General features: G+C 39.6%; 1 protein-coding gene across 2 annotated transcripts in view; it reads right to left on the reverse strand.

Annotated features, from left to right (window-relative positions):
• Positions 1-2,802: 2,802 nt before the first annotated feature.
• The window catches only part of bif (protein phosphatase 1-binding protein bifocal), a 163,466-nt gene continuing 140,138 nt past the window's right edge, over positions 2,803-26,130 (reverse strand). Inside the window, exons 3-4 of one of the 2 annotated variants that reach the window (XM_071595160.1) lie at positions 11,856-12,027; positions 2,803-5,190 (exon numbers count right to left, since the gene is read on the reverse strand). In XM_071595160.1, coding sequence (XP_071451261.1) covers positions 4,967-5,190; positions 11,856-12,027 — 396 coding nt within the window. In that variant the 3' untranslated portion in view covers positions 2,803-4,966. Of the gene's footprint in view, positions 5,191-9,734; positions 10,495-11,855; positions 12,028-26,130 lie in introns of those variants that run through there. The other variant, XM_071595168.1, reaches the window with a different exon arrangement.

The raw sequence follows: 26,130 nt of genomic DNA on the forward strand, positions 1-26,130 counted from the left end.
TATACCTACAAGGTTAAGTTAGAATTTTCAATTCTTAAAAATAAGGTTTGCAGGTTTGCCATGGGGGTATTTTTGCCTAATACTGCATTATAAAAACTCTGCAGAAGCCAGGTGATGCTCCCCAGAAAATAATTCAGCAGCTCATATGTGACTGAAAGTTGTCATAGTAAAACATTTTTAGAATATTTAAATCTACAATTTTTGCAAGATTTCTCAAAATAAATCACTTTTTGCCAAGGCGGAGCATAGGTCATTGGTGTAGATACCCCAGAGTAAGGATTTCATCAATACACAGACCTAAAAACTTTGTGCTGTGTACCCTTCCTATGGATTGGCCTTTTAAGTAGAGGTCTAACTAAGGCATTTCCCTTCCTTTTTTAAATTGAATATAATTTGTATTTTGTAGATTTACAGACAGTTTGTCAATGTCAAACCATTTTTCCAAGAGCAATAATGAGCTATCAAGCTTGGCTTGCAACAAGTTGGGGTCCTTCTGGCTCATTGCCAGAGTTGAATCATCTGCATACAGAACTATGCTGTTATACTCAACATATATAGATAAATCATTGATATGAAGTAGAAATAATAAAGGCCCAAGAATGCTACCTTGAGGAGCCCTGACACTGATTGTTTCTATGGATGATAAGTGCTTTATCATAATGTTTTTGACCCCAATGCCAGAAACCTCCACCATCTGTTTTCTGTCATTTAAATATGAAGTAAGTCATTTATGGGCAATTCCCCAGATCAATTCGCGCACATATATAACATGCAGCAAATTATAAGCTTGAAGCAATTATTAGTATCAAACATTGCAAAACGTTATGGTTTTCTGAATAGGAACCACAATAATTTTCCTAAAATTTGATTTCATAGTAGGCTTATAACCTTAAATTATTATTACCTTTCATCCTTGCTCATGCACTTTCAAAAAAATATTATGGATGCTCTTTAACACACTTAATGTCAAAACGTTCTACATACTTGTTAAATGATAAACACTGACCTAAAGAACTGACATCTTGAGCACATTAAGTTCAGATGAACAGACAAGATGGATGGATTAAATTTTAGTACTTGACATTTTTTTAAAAACCATTTTTCTATGTGAATATAAATGACAAATTTATATAGTCAATCATAAAACAGAAGTTTCATAGCCCCATACTGATCATTGCTGTGATTATGTAAACACCAAACAATTTTGTATTTCATCATAAACAGAAGTATGTATTTTTGAAGTTTTGTTTTTTTCTTGAAATGTTTGGCATGGCCAAAAAGATGATCAATCATTTATTTACATACTAACCAAACTCTTTGAATCCCAATTCATTGAGTAAGCAATATGAAATAAATTTGATAACTTTCTTCCAGGGGTTTGCTATTTGCTCTACATTTTATAAGTAAATAATAAGGCTCATTTTGTGAAATAAACTAAAAACATTGTCAGGTGTTGCAAGATGGGAAAGTGCCAAATGGGCGTCATAGCAGGAACTCATAAACTTAGAGTTACATAAACATGTAGAGAAAATAACTTTTAATTTTTTTCTAAAAGGGATAGTCTAGGAAAATATAGCATGGGTTTTTCCTGGGGTACAAGAGATATTTGTAGGACACGGTAACAAAATATGGGGAAACCCAAAACAAAACATTCAAACCATATATTATTTGTAGAGAAAACCTGGCCATTAAATTCTTCTGCAGCACTCTTTCAACGGTGTTCCTCTGACTGGATGGCCCATCGACCAAACAAAAGTCATGTATAAATGAAGCCATTTGGGAATATGGATGGCCATCAAGGTGGTGAATAATCAAAAAATAATGCAGCTTCTTACTTCACAAAGGAACATTGTAAGGACAAGGAGTTAGATATTGAACACTAGTAATGAAGCTGCCATTGACAACACAAGCATAAATGATCAACTTACCCAGCAGAAACAGGCATAAGATTATAAAGACATAACTATGCAACATGCAAACATCAATCTGATCAAATAAGAGAGACTAATTTATATCTCATCAATGAATCTCTACTAATTCAGGTTCCTGTCACTCACAGCACACATCCATTGTACATACAATGTGTATTCACCATGGATATCCACTAAATCCACTGGACATACAGATTACTTACAATGGATATCCAAATGTCCTCCAATATCCAATAGTTCATATTACCTTACGGATAGGATGAATCCAATAAAATGTTATATCCACTGTACATACAGTACAATGGCTTCAGATTTATTATACAGGCTCTATATTTATTTGATAATGACAAATATGTAATTCTTAGGAATTCACCATATTACTGAATCTTATAGTGAAATTCATGTCATTTTAACAATGGTCTGGTGCTGGATGTCTAATGTATGCATATGCATTAAAAATCCAGGGATGTGTGTTGATGGATGCCGCGAGTATACAATGCAAATCTATTCGGTGTAACCTAATGAATTGGACATGTGGCATAAATTGTGGATTAAACACTGAAAATTTTGTACTATGCAGGTGTGAGTTCAGTCCAGAGAAAGAGGGAAACCAGACAATAGAAAATAATGAGCTGTGAGAGGAAAAAAATCATTTATAAAATGAATTGGCCTTGAAGGAAACTTGTCTTGCATGTAGATAAAACAGAGATCAACTGTCAGCCAAAATAAAATATTACAAATGAAAATAAATTAGTATTTTTGAATGTCATTTTATTAGGTTAACAGTACAGTAGGCCACAATGGAAGTTGAGAAAATTTCTTATTCATCTTCTGTTCTTTGCCTGATTTTTTGTTTATTAACACATATGAGTTAAATCATTTTGCACCATGACACTTCTCACAATAATGGATGTCTACTGTACAATATTTAACACAATACAATTTCTGTACTCATGGGGATCACAGCAGAGCACACCAAAAACTCCATCAGATTAAAAATAGGAAAATCAATTGTGTGGTGTATAATAATCATTATTAATATGTACACGATTTACAAAAATTGGAAATTTACATTAAAATTTGCCAACTCATTCAACACAATATTTTCCAAAAGAAAAATGCGACAACACACTCTTAAATATCAATCAACGCCCATCCAAGGCTAATGACCATAAAACTCGCAGCTAACAACCAACATATGCTAATTTCTTGAATTAATAATGACCACTCTCAATTCAGAGAACCAATTAAAATTTGCCATTGGCATATTTGAAGTACATCATATTTCTCAACAAAATAGAAAGCAAGTCCAACTTAAAATTTGCAGGTGATTGTAATAACATGGACAGTAAAGAATAATATCACACAATTTGTTGACCAACCTGTCTGACAGAAATTTTCTTTAATATGGAATATATTCACACAGACATCAACTACTTTTATGGAATGAGGAATGCACAAAATGCGCCATCAAGATCCTCAAAATTACAAGGGTGCAATCTGCAGCAAGAGCACACATCTTCTTTTGTGCAAATGCTACAGACCTCATCACTTCAACAATAACACACACCTTGGAAGAAACTAACATGTAAATGGTAAAAATCACACTTTAAAAAAGTGGTAAATAGCAATTTAGTATTAATAATGTATATATAATTGGTCACCATAATAACAATTATACATGTATAGCATTGGTATGTCTATTGCATAAATGCCATTATTACAAAAATGTAAGAAAAATGCTAAATGATACCCAATGAATGGGTTACATTTACTTTCATGCTCTACTTAATCGCTATTTTCATATTTAGATATGACTATGCTTACGTTTGAATGGGCAATTTCCTTATCACAATGTACTTGGTAAAACATTCAAGACATTCACATGACTGTTCCCACAATTGGAATGGTTTGATATGAACAACTATGCAAAAGTATCAGTATACTTTCAGTCATACCGTACTTAACTCATTTCAATCCTTTCACATCATTTCTTAGCATGAAGGGATTCATCATATCAATGCTAAGCTCACTTACTTACTGCCTCCAAAAAAAGACAAACCACATGTTTTTTTAAAGGTAAAAATGCAATGGAAATTGTACACTATAAATATTTTGTTTATCTGAATCAACATCACATGATTAATTTTGATAATAACTCAATCATATTTTCATAACATTTGCAACCAGTTTCAATAAAACAAAGAAAGGTTAAAACAATCAATGCTGGAATGTTTGAAAATCAATAATCCCTTTAAATTTAGTTACATACTCCTTGCCCAGAAACTTACACACGTAGATACCACATTTAGGAAATTTGACTGAGTGAATAAAACCTCATCTACACAAAAACTAGGAAATTTAAAAAAAAATAATTAAGCAGCTTATTTTTGCATCACAACTCCTAGAAATGTACAGAAAATTAATTTACACTGGCATATTTGATTCATTTAAAACAATGATTTCTTGGAGACCAACAGAAAATAGAAAAACAAGGGGGCCCCCTCTCTCTCCTATGCCGTTTAATGCCAAAGTTAATCTCCAGGATAATTGTATGATTCAGAGAGCTGTAATTCATTATATTGTTTCATTTAAAAAGCAAATCAGTGTAGCTATGGAAAACATTTTAACCAGGAACACATTTTAATAAGTTATAGCATACATCCTCATAAATTAAATAATATGTTCCAAACTTGTCCTTCAATGACAACCAATTTTGTTAAGCCATTATTTCAGTCAAGCCCATATTTCAAACCAGTAGAAATATCAAGTATTATGTTCTATGCCTTCAGTATTAGTTAGGCCTCTTTTCACTTGCATAATTTTCAACCCAATCAAACGTCAAATCAGTATGAAATATTTAGTTCGTGAGCTTTCCTCTCCAAGAGTTCAAGTATTTCTCAATCTTTTCCTCTTAAATGCAAAGGGAAAGACATATGAAAACTTTTGAAAGTGGAAGCTCAGTAAAAAAAAGGCTTTTGGTTCATAGCATTTGAACACAGACTTTGCTTCCATTGGTGCAACCAAGTTGGGTCCTAAAAGAGGATGTCCGAAGCCGTCTCTGCACTCCAGGTGACGCCCTCTTCCGTCGGCTTCAAATAATCCTGTTCATCAGTGGCTGGCTTGCTTTCATTCGAAGGCATCTCACTAGGGCTTGCAACACTACTACTGCTAGGCTGGGGAATTGTCCGAGTGATCCCAAGCTGGAAGTCCCCTCCTATCTGGATCTTACTAGGGGTGTAGCTGGATAGGGAGCCGCCTATGGGGAAGCCAAGCATGGGGAAATTAGGCTAAATTGACTTGATAAGGAATTCTAAAATGAGCACTTTCCAGTGCCCAGATAACTAAGAAAATGTTTCCATCAATGACATTCTCTCTGAAAAAATAAAGAATGAACATATTGAAATGTAATGAAATAATTGACTTTGTAATTCCACACACTTTATTTAAAAACACACGACCCAGGTTTCGACGTTGAACGTCATCATCAGGTCTCAACGTCGAAACCTGGGTCGTGTGTTTTTAAATAAAGTGTGTGGAATTACAAAGTCAATTATTTCATTACATTTCAATATGTTATGCAAATTCCACAAAGTTACGCCTGAGACAACTAAAGAATGAACACTTTCTTTTGGCAGTGACAGGGAAATGAAAAAAATCTTATGAACAAAGGGGAGATACTACAATACATGCAATTCACTAAAAGGAAAGGTAAGCACCATTAGAGAACTACGCTTTAAAACTAGCATTTCTTTATTGAACCAAATCACTAATTACACCCAGCCATAAATGTCATAACATATTTCTGACCAGCATTCACTGGAGACTAATGCAGTAATTCCGATGACAGTCGAGAAATGACAGGCAACCTAATAAAATACAAATTGGCATGATTGGTCATAATGCTTTTCAAGCAACAACAGATGCAAGGGGAATAAGCGGAGTCCATTAAAAAACCAACACCAATCCCAGGGAAAAGGAGGTATAAAATAAAATTAATGTTTCATTGATAGACTGCTTAGGGAGAGAGCTTATCAATCACATTATGTAGGCAAGGTAATAAAAGACCTTCACTAGTCACTGGCAGAAACAAGAGAAGCACAGAAAAAACAATGAGTTCAAAACAAATAATTATACCCAAAGGCTGGAAATAATAACATTTCCATTTTACTAGTATAATTGAGCAAATAAGGAGGTCCACTCCAACTTTAATTTGTTTCTCCATAGAGAGAATAAACTAAGGTTTTCCAAAGTGTGGTCTGCAGGAAAAATAAATTCTATTATTTTGTTTGGGCCCATAAACTAGCGACGGTGACAGCTGATGTTGTAGCCAGTGGTTGGTCAGGGTTGTTGGCTAGAAGCCAGATTTAGATCTCTTCATGTTTACCTAGCAGGCAACACTTTAATATTGTTTTACGCATTATTTCCCCACTTCTCCCAACCTCTTGTGTTTTATTTGATGCATTCCTAAGTATTTCCCATCAACACTTTTTATCACATTAAAGGAAATCTACATGTTGTCCCATTTTAAATTTAAATAATATTGACACCCAAATTTGAATGAGCTAATGAAAATATTTCCTATATTTGGTGTGTGTGTGTGAGCTAAGCTGACTTACACATTCAGTCTAGTAATCTCACTTTATTTCAAGATTTCAACAATTTCATGATTATTGCCAGAAATTTAATTTGGAATACCACTGTGATACAAATTAATCCTGCATTTCCTAAAACTCTTTATATTGGCCGACTTTCAACTTTGTTATTTTCTTTTAAATTTTTAGTATTGACCAAAAATTTGTCTATATCTAACAAAAATGCAATTTCCATTCAGTAGATGACAAAAATGTTTTAAACAGGCATATTACATAGCGCTATTGATTATAAATTTCATTCCTAACTAACTCCTTTCTGAAGTCCACCCCGCAAGAGAGGATATTTTCCGCAGGAAACACTGGTTGACTACCTACAGAAAATACTTTTCACTCACTAACATCTCCTTTCATTGTCCAAATATGTAGATTCTCTACTCCTCATACAAGCTGCATAAAAATTAAGCCATCTGACACTGAAAAATTCATTAAACTCAATTGGCTTAATGTCCTCGCATTAACTTGGGAGTTCCTAAAATAAGTTCAAATTTTCCTTGATTTGTCGTGAAATAATGAGGCACTTGCAAACGCACTGAAAAAATGCATCATATTGCTGTTCATTACATTTCTATTAAATCAAAATGTTTAAATGAGTAATTATGTATAAAATTACAAAAATTCCATTGGAGTTAATATTCACTGATGATATGATCTTCTAGTTATCTTCACTAATAACAGTTATCTCATTCAATATATGCATTGTGTTAAGAAGTCAACCCAACCAACAAGCTACATGCAATTCAATGTTATGACATTCAGGTCCTGAAAGAAGTGCAACTTACGGTGTGGGCTCAATATTATGCACTTGTAGATGAAGAGATATCGAAATTAGAAGTCTCACTCCCATAGTGACCTGCTTAGTCGTAATATAGGCGACACAATGTCATTATCCTATCTTGCAGTTCCATCGTAAAATAATACACACAGAGTTTCTTTTATGATTTTGGTATTTTTTGCCATGAATGAAATTTCACCATAAGCAGTGCACGAGTTTTAAGATAATGATAAATATCCAGCACCTTTGCAGTCATCAAGCCTCCCAAAATGAGGGAAATCTATTTCAAATCCACGAGAGTATGGCAGGGGTACATGGAAAAGCAACAAATTCTTAATTCAATTCAATAAACAAATGACCCGTGTTTTTCAAGAGGGGGAAGAAGTCAGTGACGGATGATTCTTGCTCAGTTCAGCCCTCGGCAAAAGCAATGCCCACCAATATTTTGGAGAGAATGAGTCGATGATAATGTAAGATGGTAAATGAAATAGATCTTTACAGTAGCGGTATGCTTGTAACAATTGTGCTCTAGGCATTTCATGACTATCCTGCTAGTCAAAGGTGGTGGTTTTTTATGGACTTTGGTGGACTCCAAAGAACTAGTCGAACACTCAAGAGAAGTGTGAATTAGTAATTTATTACCAATGTGTTTTAATATGAGTCGCAGCAATCAGAAGGCTGTTTTCAAAAAATTTTTTACTGGATTTGAAACATGATGAGAGATAATAAATATGGTTAAGTTCCTAAATTCAGAAAGAGTGATAATAGTTTGATATTAATGTCTAAGGTAATTTTAAAATATCCAAGGTTATGCAGCAGCAATAAAAACAAAATGGTGGCCACTTACTGGGGATTCAGGGGGGATTGCAATGGATTGCAGGGAGAAGGATACTACTTCACAATGAATGCATCTGAGTGAGGAAATTGATGAGGAGGCTCTTTAAGTTTGCCGAGCCACGCAGCACGACTCAAGAAGCAATGTCTTCCCAGTTGAGTTCAAGAGAATTAAGCAACATCCTTAATGCTCATGCTCGACTCCCAACTGATTATAACCAGTGCCCAAATCTAAAGAAATACTGAAGAGAATTTCTTCATCGGATGATAAAGCCCAAAAATCAGCTGTTTACATTAATTTTCCAGGTATGGAGAAAGGAGAGCTTCTTAAACAGAGTGAGTTGCCGAAGAGAATGAACAAACATACAGTGATGCCAAGGGTGAGTACATTTAAAAATAGCATAGATTATAAATTGGCACCATCAACCCTTCATTGCCAGATCACTAATTTTGGACGTTCGCATGTAAGTAGTCAAAAATTAATTTTTATCTTAATTTGCTTCAAATACTATATATTCAATTGTCACTAATTTAAATATTTGTGACCTTTAAATTAAAATTTAAACTTATTTTCCCTTTTAAACAAGTTTAACTAACTCCAATAAATCACTAAATAACCCAGCCTCATGAGTGATTTCTGCTGTCTGATAACAAACCCACACATAATAAAAATAATGCTTACGGGGAATCAATCACTCCTGGATCACTCTCACCTCATCAATCATAGTTTGGTAGATTATTTCCTAAACTTGGGAAATCATCAGGTTGCATTAGTCACCACAATATATATTTTGTTTCCGACAAAATACTGCTTTATTAACTTTTGCACCATGCCATGGAATGGAACAGGGAGGCTTAAAAACTTTCATAAAACTATGCAATTACTACCAAAAGAATTAGAATTGACCTAAAAACCACACCAACAGATTGCATAAGAAAATGAACAACACCTATAATATTCAATTGTTCCCGGCTCAACCTATTGGAAATTCATTTTAATTAAATGAACAATACAATGTCTCAAGTTCTAAAACAGCGTTTATGTTCCTCCGCCCGTGTTTTTTATAATTTATACATAGGACATGGGCTATATATATATATATATATATAGGTCGAACGGGGAGGTCATTAAAAACACGGGCGGAGGAACACAAACGCTGTTTTAGAACTTGTGACCTCAAGCAATCACACTTCGCCAAACATCTATGGGAAGAAAACCATGGGAGTGATTTCAACCCAGAACTCTTACACCAGAGTGAAAAAGGAATGAGGATGGACAAGTGGGAAGAGCTCGAAATCAGAAAGAAGTTAAAAACGGGTCATGTGGTTAATGATTTATTGTTTGAATACCTCTCCCCAATCCTGGAAGTACCCCTTTCCCTCACAGATAGACCCGACAAACCCCCCCACCCCACCCCACTCTAAACCAACCAAGCACCTGTCCTGACACTTAGCACCCCTCTTCCCCCTCCCCATCAATGCCAATCGCAACTCCATTTTCTTTTGCCTCCTCCTCGTCCCCCTCTCTCAACCACCCCTCCTCTCCCTCATGATTGGTATATAAGTGAACTGCGACTGATTTATTTCGTACCTGATGATGATGCTTGAGCGTTGAAACCGGTTGTACGCTAATAAAGGACAGTGGAAAGATACATTGCATTCTTCATTTAATTAACACCTATAATGCTGTGATGGTTGAAAGCAAGAAAAGAAAGAACTCAAACATTGACACATTGGTATTTTGCCGACCAAGAAAATGCAAGTTTTGCTAGGATGGGGTCAAAATCTGAATGATTCACAATTTCCCATAACAATCAGACTGCAAAATAATATGCAAATTTATCACATTAAAAAAAAGAACTTAAATGTAAAGAAAACACTTAAGAAAGAAAGAACCTAACGACCATCTTTCTTCAAGCCCTTAGTTTTCAACCAGCTTTCATCTTCAATGGCATCTCATCTACATTTACATGATAGCCCGCAAGCCGCCGCAAGGGCATGTGGCGGGGGGGGGGGGGTTTACGTCACCACCCGTAAAAATAAGGAATGTTAAGGGCATAAGGAATGAAAATCAGGTTTCCTACCTCTAAATACGCTGCATATGAGCACAGGTAGCTTAAGAAATGATGATAACTACTAGTTTTGGATAACTAACTGGGGTTTTGAGTAATGTGATGCATGCAAGATGACAGTAATGCAAGTTCTAAATGCAGATTTCCGGTGGAAGCTGAATGGTGGTCAAAAGACTACACCACAGAATCTTCATCGCCAGTCCAATGACGCAGTAACACATAAGTGATTTCTGCAAATAAAAAGAAATTTGGAAATGTAGATTTACCCAAGCTTAGAGCTAGCTTCCAAGAGAGGCTTGGATTGGACTGCACCTGCATCTATCAAAAGATGTCTGTCAAATGTAATTATTAAGTGAAGCATATAGAAAATATGTCTGCCCATTTAAAACATGAACCTTGTGAAGTACAAGATGAAAAATGCACCATGATAAGATGAGAACATTAAAATTATGTACGTTTATAAAAAATTGAAATTAGTACAAAACTGTGACACAGCAAATACATTCTTTGGATGGAAGAAATAATTCAAATATTTTAACAGGTCTCGCCTACAACTACAATTCACATGAAATTACAAGTAGAATGAGTATAGTAATCCGCTAAGAATGCCACTGACTGTGTTGTGACTAGTCATGAGTGACTCTATTTGAGTATCATAAGACTGTACAGATTTGTTTGTTAGTCATCATTAGTTGGGGGACATAGTATTTCTTTGGGGAAACTAAACGTGAGCATCAATTTTTCATACCAATGCATAAGATGAGAATAACTTTCATAGCATTATGACAAGTACAATATACCTCTCCAACAAAGCTCTTTACACTCGGACACATACAAATTTTATTCATTTTGACTATAAATCAAACAAATTCTCAAATCCTAAAATTTACAGCACTCGGGTACATTTGCTCATTGAGAAAAAGCCAGAAATTTAAAAGCTAAATATTTATAAGGAGCCATAGAAGTGGAAAAATGAAAGTACTCAGATGCAAATAAAAACATCTGCCTATAAAACCTACCATCATATAGGTTAAAAATAATTTTGAATGAAATTAATAAAAAATTCTACATAACATATGGCATTAATCCATTTGGAAGAGCATATCTTAAGAATTAGAGCATATATTATTAACTTCTGCATGAAATGGTGTCAATAAAATATTCAGCAAGGACAAAATGTTATAAGGTATGCCAAATCTAATTTTCCACCACATCAGCAGATGATTTCAAACAGTCATTGGCAAGTTGTCGGTGAACAATTTGAATATTTATTACTTTGAAAAATCATACTTTCATAAACAGTCAATACGCACGAGGAAATATGATAGAAATGAAGTTTCTTGGAAGAAGCTCAGATAGAATCTGTTATCTCCTCATGTTTTTAGTCATGCAAATATGAAACATAAACCAACTTTGCGGCTTCCAGCAGATATTCAGGGTGGGAAGAATGATGAAAACTGGACAGTGAAATCATTCCAGAGCACAATCATTTATATTCATGACCAAACTTTAAGAGTTATTTCTCCATTAAAACAAAGAGAAAACGTTATATACAGATCTGAGACAAGCATCCATGTCTGGAGGCGCTTACCAGTGGTGGCAAGTGAAGGGGTCATTGAGCTGGGAGGTGGAGTATGCACTAAGGAAGAACCGCTCGATAGTGCCGTTGCCTGGGGCACTGGCAGCGGGGACTCATCCATAAACGAAGACTCTGAAGGATACTCAAATGTTTTTGTTGCTTCATCGTTGAATGTGATGTGTAACTGAAAGGCAAAAGAGAATGCACCAATGAGAAACAATTAAGGAACCAACTTTAAAGAACATCAATGAGAATAATTGATCCACGCTACTAACTATTGGCAATTCATTGAGAAGCTCCGTTAATACAGCTTCCCCTTTAAAATTAAAGTGTACCGCTGAAGGAGAGTTGGCATCTACTCACACTCTATATAACACTCAGTTTACATTCATATTACATTTTACATTCAGACGGCTTCATTAAGAAAATAATAATGGTATTTGCTATTATTCTTGAACTTTTTTCACAGCTAAATTGAAAAATCAAAAACCATTCCTAAATAAATTTAATCACTCCAATCCACCAGGGTTGCACCAATGTACATCATTTTATCAATTCCCTGATGACGAACACACAATCTCACCATTTGATAAACAAATAATTCCTGAATAAATTTAATCCCTCAAATCCACTGAGGTTTGTATATCGATGAATTTAATTAATTACCCATTCGTACAAGAACAATGTCAACACTATAAACATTATATTGCTTTGGATTGAATAACATAACAATTTTTATGAGTTTTCTATGGGAAAAATAATTGAAAACAATGTGACTGATAACTTATAACACAACGTATTTAATTCAACTCAAATGTATGAACATACAAGAAAAGGAGAAATATAGGAATGCTGGAGGGGAGTTTACCTCTTCTTAATCAAGATTTTCATCTATTTATCGGCATATTCCTCGATCCAAACTCATTTAAGGAGGAAAACAATGATGTTTAAAGACAAATCCACAAATTATAAAATCAATCATATAGAGTTATACCAATGTGGATAGTTAAGAGCTCAGCCAAATGACATTGTAACTTAATTTATTCACCTAATAGTCCACTATTATGCTACCTTTGGGAATATATTGCTTAAAAATTCATTTGTGGAAGTCTTCCTGTTGAAAAGAAGTCCTCATCCAATTTCTTTCCTTATCAATTGTCAGCAAATGTTTCTAACAAGAGCTAGATTTCATCCTCGAGTTTTCATTTGGCAGACTCAAAAGTCTAATTTAAAGAATCATCTCTTCCATTAAAATAGACTATTGGCTTTCCATTTTCGTTCAAGAACTCAAATAATATTAAGAGGGCCAATTGACAAACTTTTTACAAAACTCAATCATTTTCATGTAACCACAAGGGTCTTATTTATGAAGTCACATTTCCTCAAGAGAAAATATTTAATGGGAGTTGTGGCGAATCAACATCAAAGCAATCTTACAAGTCAACAAAGCAATAGAGTGCCTCAGTTTTCGAAATTAAGCATCAATTCCAACGAAAACTGAATACAAAATGGTTATAGATAAACTATAGGGACAAAAATTTCGAATATGAACGACACCTTAACCGACTATCTGCCCCAATCCCACCAAAATGCTTAACAGGAAGCATGTAGGAGATAACCAGGAAAAAACGCAAGCATGACTGCTCCTACCATTATAATAATCACGGACACTCAAATTGCAAATCAATTATGCCTCATTTTAAAGGTGGCAAAGCTGACTGTTGACAGAAAAAGACCCCAACATTATACGCGAAGCCAATTATGCATGGATAGCTTTATGTAGCCAGCTAAAAAAAAAGGCAATCCGTTAGATTTTACACGTCGTTGAGATTTTTGTAATTGAAAACAGCAACCACAATGTAAAGCAGAGGAGAATAATAACACACCAGATAAGTCTTACATCGTTTACCTTCTTGGCGTCCGTTTACCAAAGTGGCTCATGTGATGGCACGGCGGGGGAAAGACCGAGGCCTCGAAAGTTTTCTCCCTCCGTCATCGTCTCAATAAGGCCGATTGCTCGCGGGAGATCAGCTGTCTGTCTCCATCCACCACACATTCCATGCATAACTGAACCTCCCCACCCACGCTGCTTCCATTACACAGAGAGAGAGGGAGGGGGAGATCTCTCTCCGCCCGAAGGGCCAATACGCGTAACATCTTCGGCAACGCGGAACGACTAGAAATAAATCGGTGAAATGTTTTTTTCAAAAAGCTAGCCCACGAAAAGATGACTATCTCGGGCCATTTAATGCCGTTGGTTAACGTGGTCGTGCCGAGTGGATCGCGCAGTTAACGATTTCCAGACAACGCCTCGCCCTGGCATACAACCCTGTTTACAGAGAAACCGGAAACAAAGACGGCACAAGGACACATTTTTGAAGACGAGCAGACCAGAGGCGCTCGGATGATAACTTTATTATTAATCGTACATCCCCGGCGCGTGGATTGAGCAGGGGATTTCCCATGCGTAAACTTGCGTTTCTAATCACACTCTATATTTTATTTTAATAATAGCGAATGCATCAAGTTTCCTACAAAGATATACATTTCCACTCCAGATCTCCCAATTAATTCGCACCAAGCTCCACCGCCGAGCCAGCCAACGTTGGCGGTCTTCTATGACAGATTAATGTTTCCCGTCTGTGAATATGAGAATGTGCCGTAGCCCTTCAAAGAGCACCTCATTGGAATGTCTGCATTACGTTCAGGGCTACTCCAGGACGCAGGAGGCCAATGGCCAGGGACTCCTTGTAACCATGCAACGTTCGCGAGCAGCGCACTCTCTAATCGCAATTGCTTCTGTCATTTCAGTTGCACTAACGGTCACGCACTGTTCTCAGAATCACGTCGACATCCATATTCATAAAAAAATATACGCAGCGCACGAGCGCGAATAAAAGTCATCGAAAGAATTTTGGACTAGCGAGTTCCGTAACGACAGCATACGTTCTTCATCGCATGGAGCAACTGAAACGGTGAATTTATACATTGAAATGAGGAAAAAATTAACTCCGATACCAAATTGGAATAGCATCAAGATTGACGCCAATGAGTTCCACGGAGCTTATTCAATAAGGGTTATGTGAAAGTCGACTCAAAAGGGGAAACTGAAATTTTTTCAATGGTTTCCAGCAGTTCCACCAAAATATTTATCCGTCCTCATTCTGACTTTCATAAATTACTTGAAGGTACTTTTAACCCAAACAGTCGTCATGGCGGACTAAGAAAGAGCGTGGGGTAATTCAATGAGCTCTCGTTCTGATTTTCAGTCTGTCATTTTCCGAAAACTGCCCGCTTTTTGCATTCCAGTGCAAGTGTCGGGTCGAACTTATCGCTAGGCCATTACTTTCTCAATCTTTCAAGATGGGTACGAATCATGGACATTGGAACACGCAATGTATTCTTTCCGGTTAATTATTTTATTCGAGGTCTGATCGTTATAATGCAACACAAAGTTGGCCCACTGAACACTTAATTATCCACCTAGCCGAAGTTGATATCACCCAGATTCGCAGGCCAAATGTAATTCTAGAATATGTCAAGAATGAATAAGAGGACGGGTAAGTGGGCAGCTATTGGAAATAAACACAAGCCTTCAATTTAAGGGTGGCGGTCACCGTCTTTCTAGGAGTTCAAGGGTCAAAACTGACCCGCGGCCCATTTCACTTCAATTGTCTCAATTCGCAAGCGCGCCCGTCAGTTTCCTCCGGAATGCGATCAGTATGTGACCACCCGCAAGGTTAACTGCGAATCGGCTGGCAGTTTTGAACTGCTGGGCCCGGCGTCAGTAGTGCCTTGCCCTCGGCACCCGCTGGGGACGCCCGGTGTCGCCCTCTTTCATCACGGGAAGGCGCCGAAGATCTCTCGCGGGAGGATGAGGCCTCTTCCTTCAGTCCACAAAGGCGAATTAGCCGAGGGAACTTAATGAAAACGATACACATTATCATGGGTCTCAGTGGGTCATTCGTCACGTGTGTTGATAACTTATCGAGGTCAAAACAACAGCAATTCGCACTTCATCGTGGTCGAGCGTTACGCTATTCACAACGCTCACCTTCTATGCTCTTCATCTCGGAATGTCAGTCTCAATTCTCGCGCCACAACTTCACCGCCATCCAGAATAAATTGAATTAATACGATTTCCACAAGCTCCACTTAACATTTTAACGCCTATGTGCATGCATTACCTGCAAACGGGGCTAATTTTTCGGATCGGTAGTGCAGCGGTCTTTTGAAAGTATGATACATTTGAAGTATTTGTTTCGAAATACTTCAAAGCATTTTAATGGGCCATTTCCGTTTCCACTTTTCATTTGCATGTCACGACAGAGAGTTTTCATCTCGGCACCTTTACGCAAAATAGTTTGAATGAAGCCAATGATTCTAAAGATTCAACCAATTAAATCATTTCATATCGGAAAGATTGAACTTATCGATTCGCTGCATCTCACGCTTAACATACGAGGAAATGCCATCTATGATAGCTATACATTCCCAGCGTTTATGGTGGGTGACGGCGACAATCAATCAGTTTCCATTCTAAAGTGAAGGACGAGAGGCGGTGGGATGCATTAATTTAGTCATTCCTCCTTCATCCCCATATTAAACTTAGCCCCCTGCCCACACCCTGTAATGCTATGCTAGTCAGTGGAAAAAAGGGTCAAGTGGGCCCCTTCGCTCCCTCACATTTTTCTAATTTGAATTAACAATAAGAAACAAAGTTGAATATCGGTCCTTACACGCACTGAGGTTCGACAATGACTTGCACATTAAATAACGGCAAGTTTTAGAAATGTAAAATTGGAGTTATTTCCTTCAGACATTACATTTACCCCTCCTGCCCAATGCCATACGTTTTCCAGGACGCCTCTGGGTGTGCAGAGCACTTCACCTAACTTTTAGCAGCTTAACCGTCACTCATTTGAGAATGGAGCAAATGAATGAAAGCCGCCTTCCCATAACGTGAACTAAGCAATTAGCATTCCGCGTACGTAAATATAAATATGCCACTCTTAACATTTTACTTCATGCCCGATTCCATTTTTTAGTTTTCGTTTCATGAGATTTCTGGGAAATTTTACAAAAAAAGGGTATTATGCCTTTAAAGTATTTATAATGCCATGCATATTGCTTTTCTCAATATCGCGTGCTAATTTCCAGACTTGATTCAGATCCACGTGCATCTTTGAAGGCACAGACAATCGAAACAAATACTACTTCCACGAAAGGGTATTATGCCTTAAATGACGTCGCTGGGAGTGGGCTCGAGACTCGTCAATTCGCAAGGGAAGAGCAAAGAGTAATTTAGCGAGTACGGGAGGGTCGAGTGGCTCGCGAAAGGCAACATGCACGAGGGAGGTTCCGCGGATGTTGGAGGATATGGGAAAGGGGGTGGTGGTGGGACACTCGCCCCACTTTCCACGCCACGCTGAACGATGAAAGATCGCGTCTTCTTCCCGACGCAACGCTTTCTGACGAATGCGCTTCGGCCTCAACGCGTGCGAGCGAGCGACCGACAACAGGTGGTGTTGTTGGTGCCACGCGTCGGGGATGAAAATAAAAGCGAGGACACTCGAAATCTCCCGAGGAATGGTTCCCAGGCAATGAGGCACGCACGCCAGGCGTACCTTACACGACGATCAAACATGAGCGAGGAAATTTCCCATCGACTCCGCAACAGTTGACCACCTCACTCGCCTTAACTCGAGAAATGATCGCATGTCAGCCATGCATTCGAGTCCGTCGTCGTATTGGTAGATGAGACTCGGGGGAAGGCCCAGGGATCACGGAGGTTCCTTCTCTCGTGTCTTCCCCTTCCGTCCCTTCGTCGAATAATCACAACGACGCTTCCGCCGCTCTCGGTCGCCGATAGATTCGGTAGATGCAAGGAAGCTCTAAAATACACGGTCTTCACGATGTCCAAATCGTTCATAATGTATAATTTACGACTTCGAGGTCGAGTGAGAGGCGTTGCTGAGGGGGCTTCATACTGACTTCCGCGTTCTTTTTCCCGGATACTAACTGCAGGGGTTCATGCGTACTCTTTGAGATTCGATCTACATACAACCTGCAACCTAAAGGACGCTGGGGAATCGGAACTCTGGGAACGAGAGCACACTGAGGCGAATAACAGATTCCTGGAATGAGATTTGAAATTAACTGACAGCTTCAGCCAACGTGATGATATTCATACTTTTACAAAGCTTTTATTTTTGGGAGCACGTTTTTTCCTAGGAAAGATGTTCCTAATCCTGATGCGTTTCGCACATTATTTTCTAATTACCTATATTTATTTATTTATTTAAGAATTACGTTGAATTAGGCGATTTTCCTGGTGGCAACGGTCAAGTTTGGTCAATGATCACTCTTACAACGAAAAATACATACATACACGCACTAGAAAAATAGATAGGAGACAAAATATACTTACATAAAATGACACTTCCACATCACATACAAACAAACTTCCACATTCCAAACAAAATGCCGTCCACATCACATGCAAACAATATTTTAATAACTAAATTGAAGTTTATCACCCAGTGCCTGCTTTACATTTATTTTTTAAACTCCTAAAATTGGATAGAAAGGACTCAAACAAACCTCCAGGCAGCTGGTTCCAATCAATAATAGTTCTATGTAAAAAAGAGTATTTTTTCATATTTGCTTTTTGCATTCTTATTTTTATTTTGAAACTATGGTCGTTTTTTCCCTTAAAGTTAGGCTTTTCTATCCCTTACCATAATAAATCTTCCCACGCTTCGTCCTTTTTGACAATTCTATACATCGCGCCTAACCTACTCCTTTTTCTTCTATTTTGCAAACTCTCCAATTTCAGCATATCTAACATTTCTGTGACACCATCTGTTCTTTTGTACCTTCCGAGTACATATCTTGCTGCCTTTCTTTGAACTTTTTCTATCTTTTTAATACGTCCCACCTCATATGGATCCCACACTATGGACGAGTATTCTAGGATAGGGTTAACCATTACCTTATATGCTTTTCCTTTTGTGGCTATGCTACTTCCTTTTAAATTTCTCATTACCAAATGCAATACTTTAAATGCCTTCCGTGTCAAATTATCTACTTGGACTCCCCACCTAAGATCCCTAGTTAAGTAAATACCTAAATATTTGCATTGACTGCTACATGGGATTCTTTCTCCAAAGAGGGTGTAAATTTCCTTTTCTGCATTCTTTTTATTTAAAAAATGTATATGCTTACTCTTACTTATATAAATGCCCGTATTAATATTTGTAACCCAGTCACCAAGGCGATCCATGTAATTTTGTAATATTACGTGGTCATTTACACGCTCTACCCGTCTGTATATAATGCAGTCATCAGCAAAGAGTCTTATTTGGGAATGTAAATTGTTTGGTAGATCGTTTACGTAAATTACGAAGAGTAATGGCCCTAGAACACTGCCTTGTGGAACTCCTGCTAAAACGCTCGCCTCATTTGAAAATGTATCCCCTAATTTTACTTTTTGAATTCTGCCTCAAAGAAAATTTATATATGATTGTGGTGAGGTCGGAAAAATTAAATTAGACTGCTAAGTTTAAATGACTAGACCTCCAGGAGTCAGCCGACCTAAGCAAGCGAAGCTCCCGGGAGTGAGTCCACTCTCGGTCGGGGAAAGCGATTGCAGGAAATATGTAGCAGAATCGCCAACAGCAGTCATCACCAACACAGCAACAGAAGTATCAGAGGAAGAAAGAGATAGCACCCGTGATCGCCAAAAATAAGCGTACCTCCGGATAAATGACCGCACTTGGAATGTGAACTTCTCCACTACTTTCTTTTGAACACGTTTTCGATAGAATTTCGATAGATATTGTAAATTTTCTTTCCTCGAACGCAGGAGGAGGATTTATCTGGTGAGATTTGACAATTGAGTGATGTCTGCCGAATTGTAAACCAAATATTTCTAAGATAACGAAGCTAGATGTCGCCATACGATCGTTAGCAATGAATTGAATTGTATTACTATTGACAACGGAGATTAGTTCATACGCTTCCCAATACTTAATAATAGTGAGGCCAGCATCAATGTATTCGGGACCAATCGAGCTTACTCGCTTGAATTATCCTTGGCTTGTAGCTCTGGTTCTTCATCAGGTCTATTAATAGCAGAATAGTGAAATACGGCATTTCCTCCTTTTCCAAATAAATTGTATATATTTCATATCTGGCCGTAATCCTGGGGCTCAATTAACAGCGCCGATATTATCGATCAACACACAGTGATATGAAATTTTATCACAACACTTGAGTTGAAATAATGCAATTTAGATTGATTATTTGAAGATGGCTCAAACGATATCCGTCCAAGGGACGGGGGGGGGGGGGTAAACGATTGCAATAACCGTGAAGAATTGAATTCTCTCGGGAATTAAGATATCGCGCCCTCAGCCACTCCTTAACTCATGCCATCGCCCGCCCGCTCCTCAAGCACACAAACCGGCAAAAACAAAGTTTTTGCTGGTTTCAACACCAAAACAAAGTTCACCTAAGGTTGACCAATTTAAACACAATGTAATTTTCAATTCGGCCATTCTTTGTGAGCGCGGTTATTGGTTTATCTCCGAATATCCTACAATCTATGATGATGATTTGCAATGAGACTCGCTAAAAATATGCAGCGTCTCATACGGGGACCGAACCGCCGATGGCATCTCCAAGAAACATGAAATCCAAATGGGAATCATTTCAAGATGACGGGCGAAGGCACGACCGGCATCAGCCGGTGACAGAACGGTGGATCGGGTGGAACGGGCAGGAAAGCCAGTAATCCGGGATTTATCTCATGAGAGAGAGATAAGAATGAGACGCACGGGAGATAGCGCGAGTGGACAACTTCCTCCAGAATGAAACCAAAAGCTAAAAATTTACACAATATTCCTCGTCCGTACTTACGCAATTTTTATGACAGCTTAATCTTTTCCGATCTAAATGCTGATCCCAGAGAAAAACTGATCCGCAAAAAGCGGAGAGACTTCACTTGCGTAATGAATGGTAAAGGCTAGAGGATTTTTATGCCATGATGGTGCCGTATTGTCGCTCCGTTTAAAAGTGAAAAGTATTGAAGTATTTCGAAGAACGTCATAACTTGACCTAAAGAGATCTATCATTGGAAGTACAGCTGTGTAATAAGTATTGATGACATGCGATTCCCTAAATCTTGAATGAAATCGGATAGAAATACCAGCAAGGCTTATCTAAAATTCACACATTATTTTTATTGGGAAACTATGGATTACGTTAAAAACCATTCATTCTTAACGTCAACGAAATCACATTGTAGATAATACAAATTGAGTTTCCTCCATCTTTCTCTAACCTTCCAGAGTTCCTTTTAAACTAAGCCTCTGCCAGCCATCTATTCCTGCTCTGAATTACATCAACGACGTACGTGTAAGACTCGCAACCGATGAACTAAAAAAATTATACACATGGTACCATAGAGAAGAAGGGAGAGTGTGCACAAACGGAAAATACGCTGGAGAGCCTCCAACTGCAGAATCTTGAAATTTGAGATCGGGTAATCCAAGACCTGACCTCGCAAGCACATTTCCGGACGTGCTGCTACTGGTAACGTTCTTTGACCGACATTTTTGCCAGGAGCCAAACACCAACTCGAACGAGAGAAATTCATATGCAACCAACTGTGACGAGGAACATACGAAAAATCTACGCTCACTGTATTGAGAATTGAATTGCACTCTCAGAACTTAAGTGGATTAAACATGATCCACGAGGGTGTTTCGATCTTGCCTCATTCTCCGCGAAATTCAAATCCACAAAGTGAATTTAGCCTCCATTGGATTTAACGATGGCAACATTGCAAACTGAAAAACGCGCAACCCATTCATCGACAGCTGTATGCAAAAAGTAAATGTTTTGCGCGACATCGAGAAAAATTAACACGACCGAAGAGGAAAAAAAAGTTGCAGAGGGGACGGACCCCTGGTGTGTCTGGTTTTTGTTCTCGGGTGATCTCACTTTTATTTCTCACCGATGCTCATGCCAGCACGATAAGAAATTCGACCGCGTCCTGAAGAAAATCAACCGGAGGGCATCTCCGACGCAGATAATAACGATGGCAACCTGTCAAATGGCCCTTTTCTCAGCCGCAAGTACGACGCACATTTTACCGTTTCCTCTCCCTCCCTCCGCAGGATACGAGACACGTCATGATGGTTGCTGCCTCGCACATCATTCCGCTGCTGCGACCCAATCCTTCCGATGCCATGGCGACGTTCTCGTCATGTCCATAAAATATCATCATTTTCCACATAATGCTCACAATTAGACATCCCAAAACGGCCTCCGTACGGTCTTTTGGCAACAGGCGCACCTTCACCCTATCGCCTGCCCTGTTGACGGTACACAGGCACTGGCACCGGAAGGGCAGAGGGACCGAGACCCCCGTGCTCGGGCCGAGCGGGGAGGTAATTAACGGCGCAGACGGCGAAGCCCCATACACACGCCTCGAGGGAGAGTCGACGCTTATAACATGCTTACGTGGCCGGATCTCCCTTGGCGGGAAACCCTCATGTGACCCGCTCCCATCACGCTCCTCCAAGTGTCCACTCACTCGCCCCGTCGTCGAGGTCTCGCGCGGGCGATCGCTATGAGAGAGGCGGCGCCAAAGCGGTCGGTCCCCGACCCGCCGCTGCGACCACAACACGCCCGAAGCGTAGTGGTCCGGTGGCCACGGAGGGGCCTCACTAACAACACGCAAAAATCAGGCCGTTATCCCGCTCATCCATGAATTGCTGGAAATGTCATTTCCCGCTCCCAGAAGGGCGCTCGAGCACGTGAGGTTAATGCCAGGGGGACGGACGCGAGGGAATTTCAACACGGGAAATCGTTAAATACTTGATAGCAGCACACACTTGACCAAGTTACCGCGGGAATCTTGCTTTCAAGCACATTATTTGGCACACCGAAATTTAACCTGGTCGTTTCGCAAATGATTTTACTTGCGGTGTAGCCATAATTCACTCGACCCAATTCTCTACACAATGGCGGATAGTTGAAGCGGCGTGCACCCGTGAACAAATCGAATATAACTTCGAGCAGCTTTTGCATTAGAGTTTCTGTTTCGCGCTCCACTCGATAGGTTCTCAATTGCAATGGAGGTGCGCACCAATTGATCGGGTTCGAGAATACAAAGAACACACTCCCTTCACAGCATATACAATTCTCGAACCGACACCATGAGTCACGCATTACTGAAGCAAAGTGAACAAACGAACTTGGCCAAATCAAATTCATCACGCACAGACAGGTGATCAAATTAGATTTAGCACAGAGGAAATTTAAATGAAGTCATTTCACGGCTCTCGGGAATCTTGCAGGCGATACTTACTTGATTAAAAGATGAGAACATTGCATCAGTAATTAATGCATGCAAGGTGCTACACCCATGGAAAGATAGGATTTGGGCGGTTCTGGAAAAAAATGTTACATGAAGGTATCCGGGTTGATTTTTGAGGGGCGGAGGGGATGCCAACGCTTGGGTGGCATTACAACCTCGAGATTCGCAACGGTGCCAGAATCCATACACCAACATTATACCTGTGGTGAAAAGCAATGACTCGCCCTTGGTTTGATTTTATTCAGCCAGACCTGTTCCTCCTCTATTTAAATATCTGCCCGCACTGAAAAATAGCTCTGACATATAAGGGTATATGAAGTACATTTATTCGATTTCAAAGCTGTTCATCAAATGAAATCCTTTCGGTGGCTGGGGAGGTAGATCCCAAATTCTTCTTCCCTTCCTTAATCAAGATTCGAGACTAGCAAACATGATTTGTGGAATTTAACCCAAATTTAGAGGAAATTTTCAGCATAACTGGATTTTAAAACTGTGATGTGCGGACTGAAATCCAACCGCTGAATATTACGGTGATATGCGGCACGATATGTTTGTAAACCGCGATCATTTTCTGACCTACTATTTCCCAAGAGGAGGCAATTCATCTTCACCAGCATTGGAAAGCTGATTACGCAACAAAATAGTCATTTGGAGATGAAGCAGAACATCTCGGTGGACTCGCATCTAATTTGCCGTCAGAACTGCAACTCCGTCCTCATTAATAGATTAGTCGATTTTTATCAGAGCATCGGATTTTTTTCCCCTGGAGTTAAGGCCGGCTCATAAAGAAATAGCTACTTAATTAAATAAACGCGATATTTTAACGACAACGGCGATGTTGAACGTCAAAAATTATCATAAGGCATACGTTTGCATGCGATAGTTGAGTTTGAACATGGAGTGGTTTCAATAACATTATCCAGAAATGTCTTCCTTCTCTATATTAATTATTCGCTCGCTAACTGGAGTCGTGCGCAAAATGGAGAGTCCGAGCCGAAAGCGATTTGAGAGCAGGGATCTCCCATGCTCAACCAAATGTATCCCATCGTGTCGTCAGTCACCTCGATTTCCACCGGCAGTTTCGAAATTTGCAGAGAATTTTCAATTTAAAATGAATACGATGGCTTTAATCAACACTGGACTTTTAACATAAAAACTCTTCATGAAATGCCCATTTCAATTTAAGTTTCGAGCAAACTTTTCCTCCATCGCCTTTTAAATTTTCGGAATTATTGTTGGATTTAAAAGCCAGCAGCATGGAATGAATCGCGGGTGATGTCGAGGCGCGACACTTCCGCTCAGGGCTCGAGGTATGACATACTCGCAGCAATGATCAAGCGCAAGATCTTCTAAACATTTCCCCGCCTACCTCACCGAGACATCGAACCGTGGGGCCTCCCGTGTCTCGAGTGCTTGGAGCCACTCGCACGCGCGAGAAGGGAGCGGGAGAGGAGACCGAACCGTTGGCTCACTCTCTCATCGAATGGCCGTCCTTTCCGCCCTGATTACACGGCCACGGGGGCAGGGGGGGGGGGGGACGAACATCAGCCACTGCTCCCCGAACAATCCCCCCCTCTCCCCAACCCGCTCCTTATCAAGAGCCGAGCATCGCAGGAATCGGTCGCCGGGAACCGGGGAAAACGCGCATTCGAATCTCCCCCCTTCCCCTCGCGTTCCACCCGCGCACACGCCAAGAGTTTTCTCTCCTCCCTCCCACGGATCGCCTCTCTTCCTCGGACGCGCGCCGCCCGGGTTCGGGGACCTCGTCGGATTGGGGGGGGGGGCGAATTCGCCGATCGAGAGTGTGGGGGAAGGGGGGGTTTGGTGGTAGCGCCGCGTGTGGGCCAACGTCGATTGCGGGGTTGGACTGGTCAGAGATAGCGAGCGGGAGCCGTCACTCGTATTTCGGTTACTCCCAGCTCATATCGTACTCCGCCGACAATTCCACAGGCAACACGGCAAAGCAAGGGTCATTCCCAAAGTTCGACTTTCCATCTCATGAACTTCGGTTAACCCGGCGAGTCATTGGCCTACTCGGAGAACGGGGGCGCCGTGGGATTGGGTCACCAATGGAAGATCACCTCCATCACTGGAAAACACAATCAATTTAGAGACGCATACGATCAAAATGAATCACACGAAAACGAGAGACTTTTACAAGGAGGCAAGGATGTGTACTTGTACGGAATTTATTGTTATGATAACATATTGTGGCATGACAAATTTTCATGGTATGGTTACGGTTGGGGTCATTTCCCTTACTCCTCTGGGTGGTTCACGAACGTACACTCTTACTTCTTCTATTGCCTCGATCAGGGATTTTCAGACTTATCGCGAACGTCAACGTACACTGGTTTATTCAGCCAGTCAATGGGAAGTGGCAACCTTTACACGTCTCAGACTGCTCAGGTGCGAGTGGGGAACGGGGAGTCCGGATGGGCAGTGTTAGGAAGAGGTGTAGGACAGGGTTGTCCACTATCACCGTTGCTGTTCAACCTGTATGCAGAGGAAATGATTAAAGAGACATGGGAAGAACTGGAGGTAGGAATGAAATTGAGCGGGGAATTTGCAAAATCAGTTCGGTTTGCTGATGACCAAGCTCTAGTTCGTCAGTCAGCCAGAATGAGAAAGACTAATTTAAACATTAAAATAGGAGGGAGTGCGGACGATGGAAAATTGGAAAGAAAGGAAAATAAACGAGGAAGTACTAAATATGGAGGGCAAGGAAAGGAGTTTTTGTTGGGAGAAATCCTAAGGAGGCAGGAAAAATGGACGAAGGGCGTATTGATCGGCAGTGGGATTTTGAAGAGTGTAATAGAGGGGAGAATGTAAGGCAAGCGAGGAAAGAGCAGGAACAGGATAGGGACGCAGGACGGGACGAAGGGAGGAAGGAAGTTG

The sequence above is a fragment of the Hetaerina americana genome, unplaced genomic scaffold, assembly GCF_022747635.1.
Source record: "Hetaerina americana unplaced genomic scaffold, ioHetAmer1.1.p SCAF_1, whole genome shotgun sequence".
Classification (NCBI taxonomy): domain Eukaryota; kingdom Metazoa; phylum Arthropoda; class Insecta; order Odonata; family Calopterygidae; genus Hetaerina; species Hetaerina americana.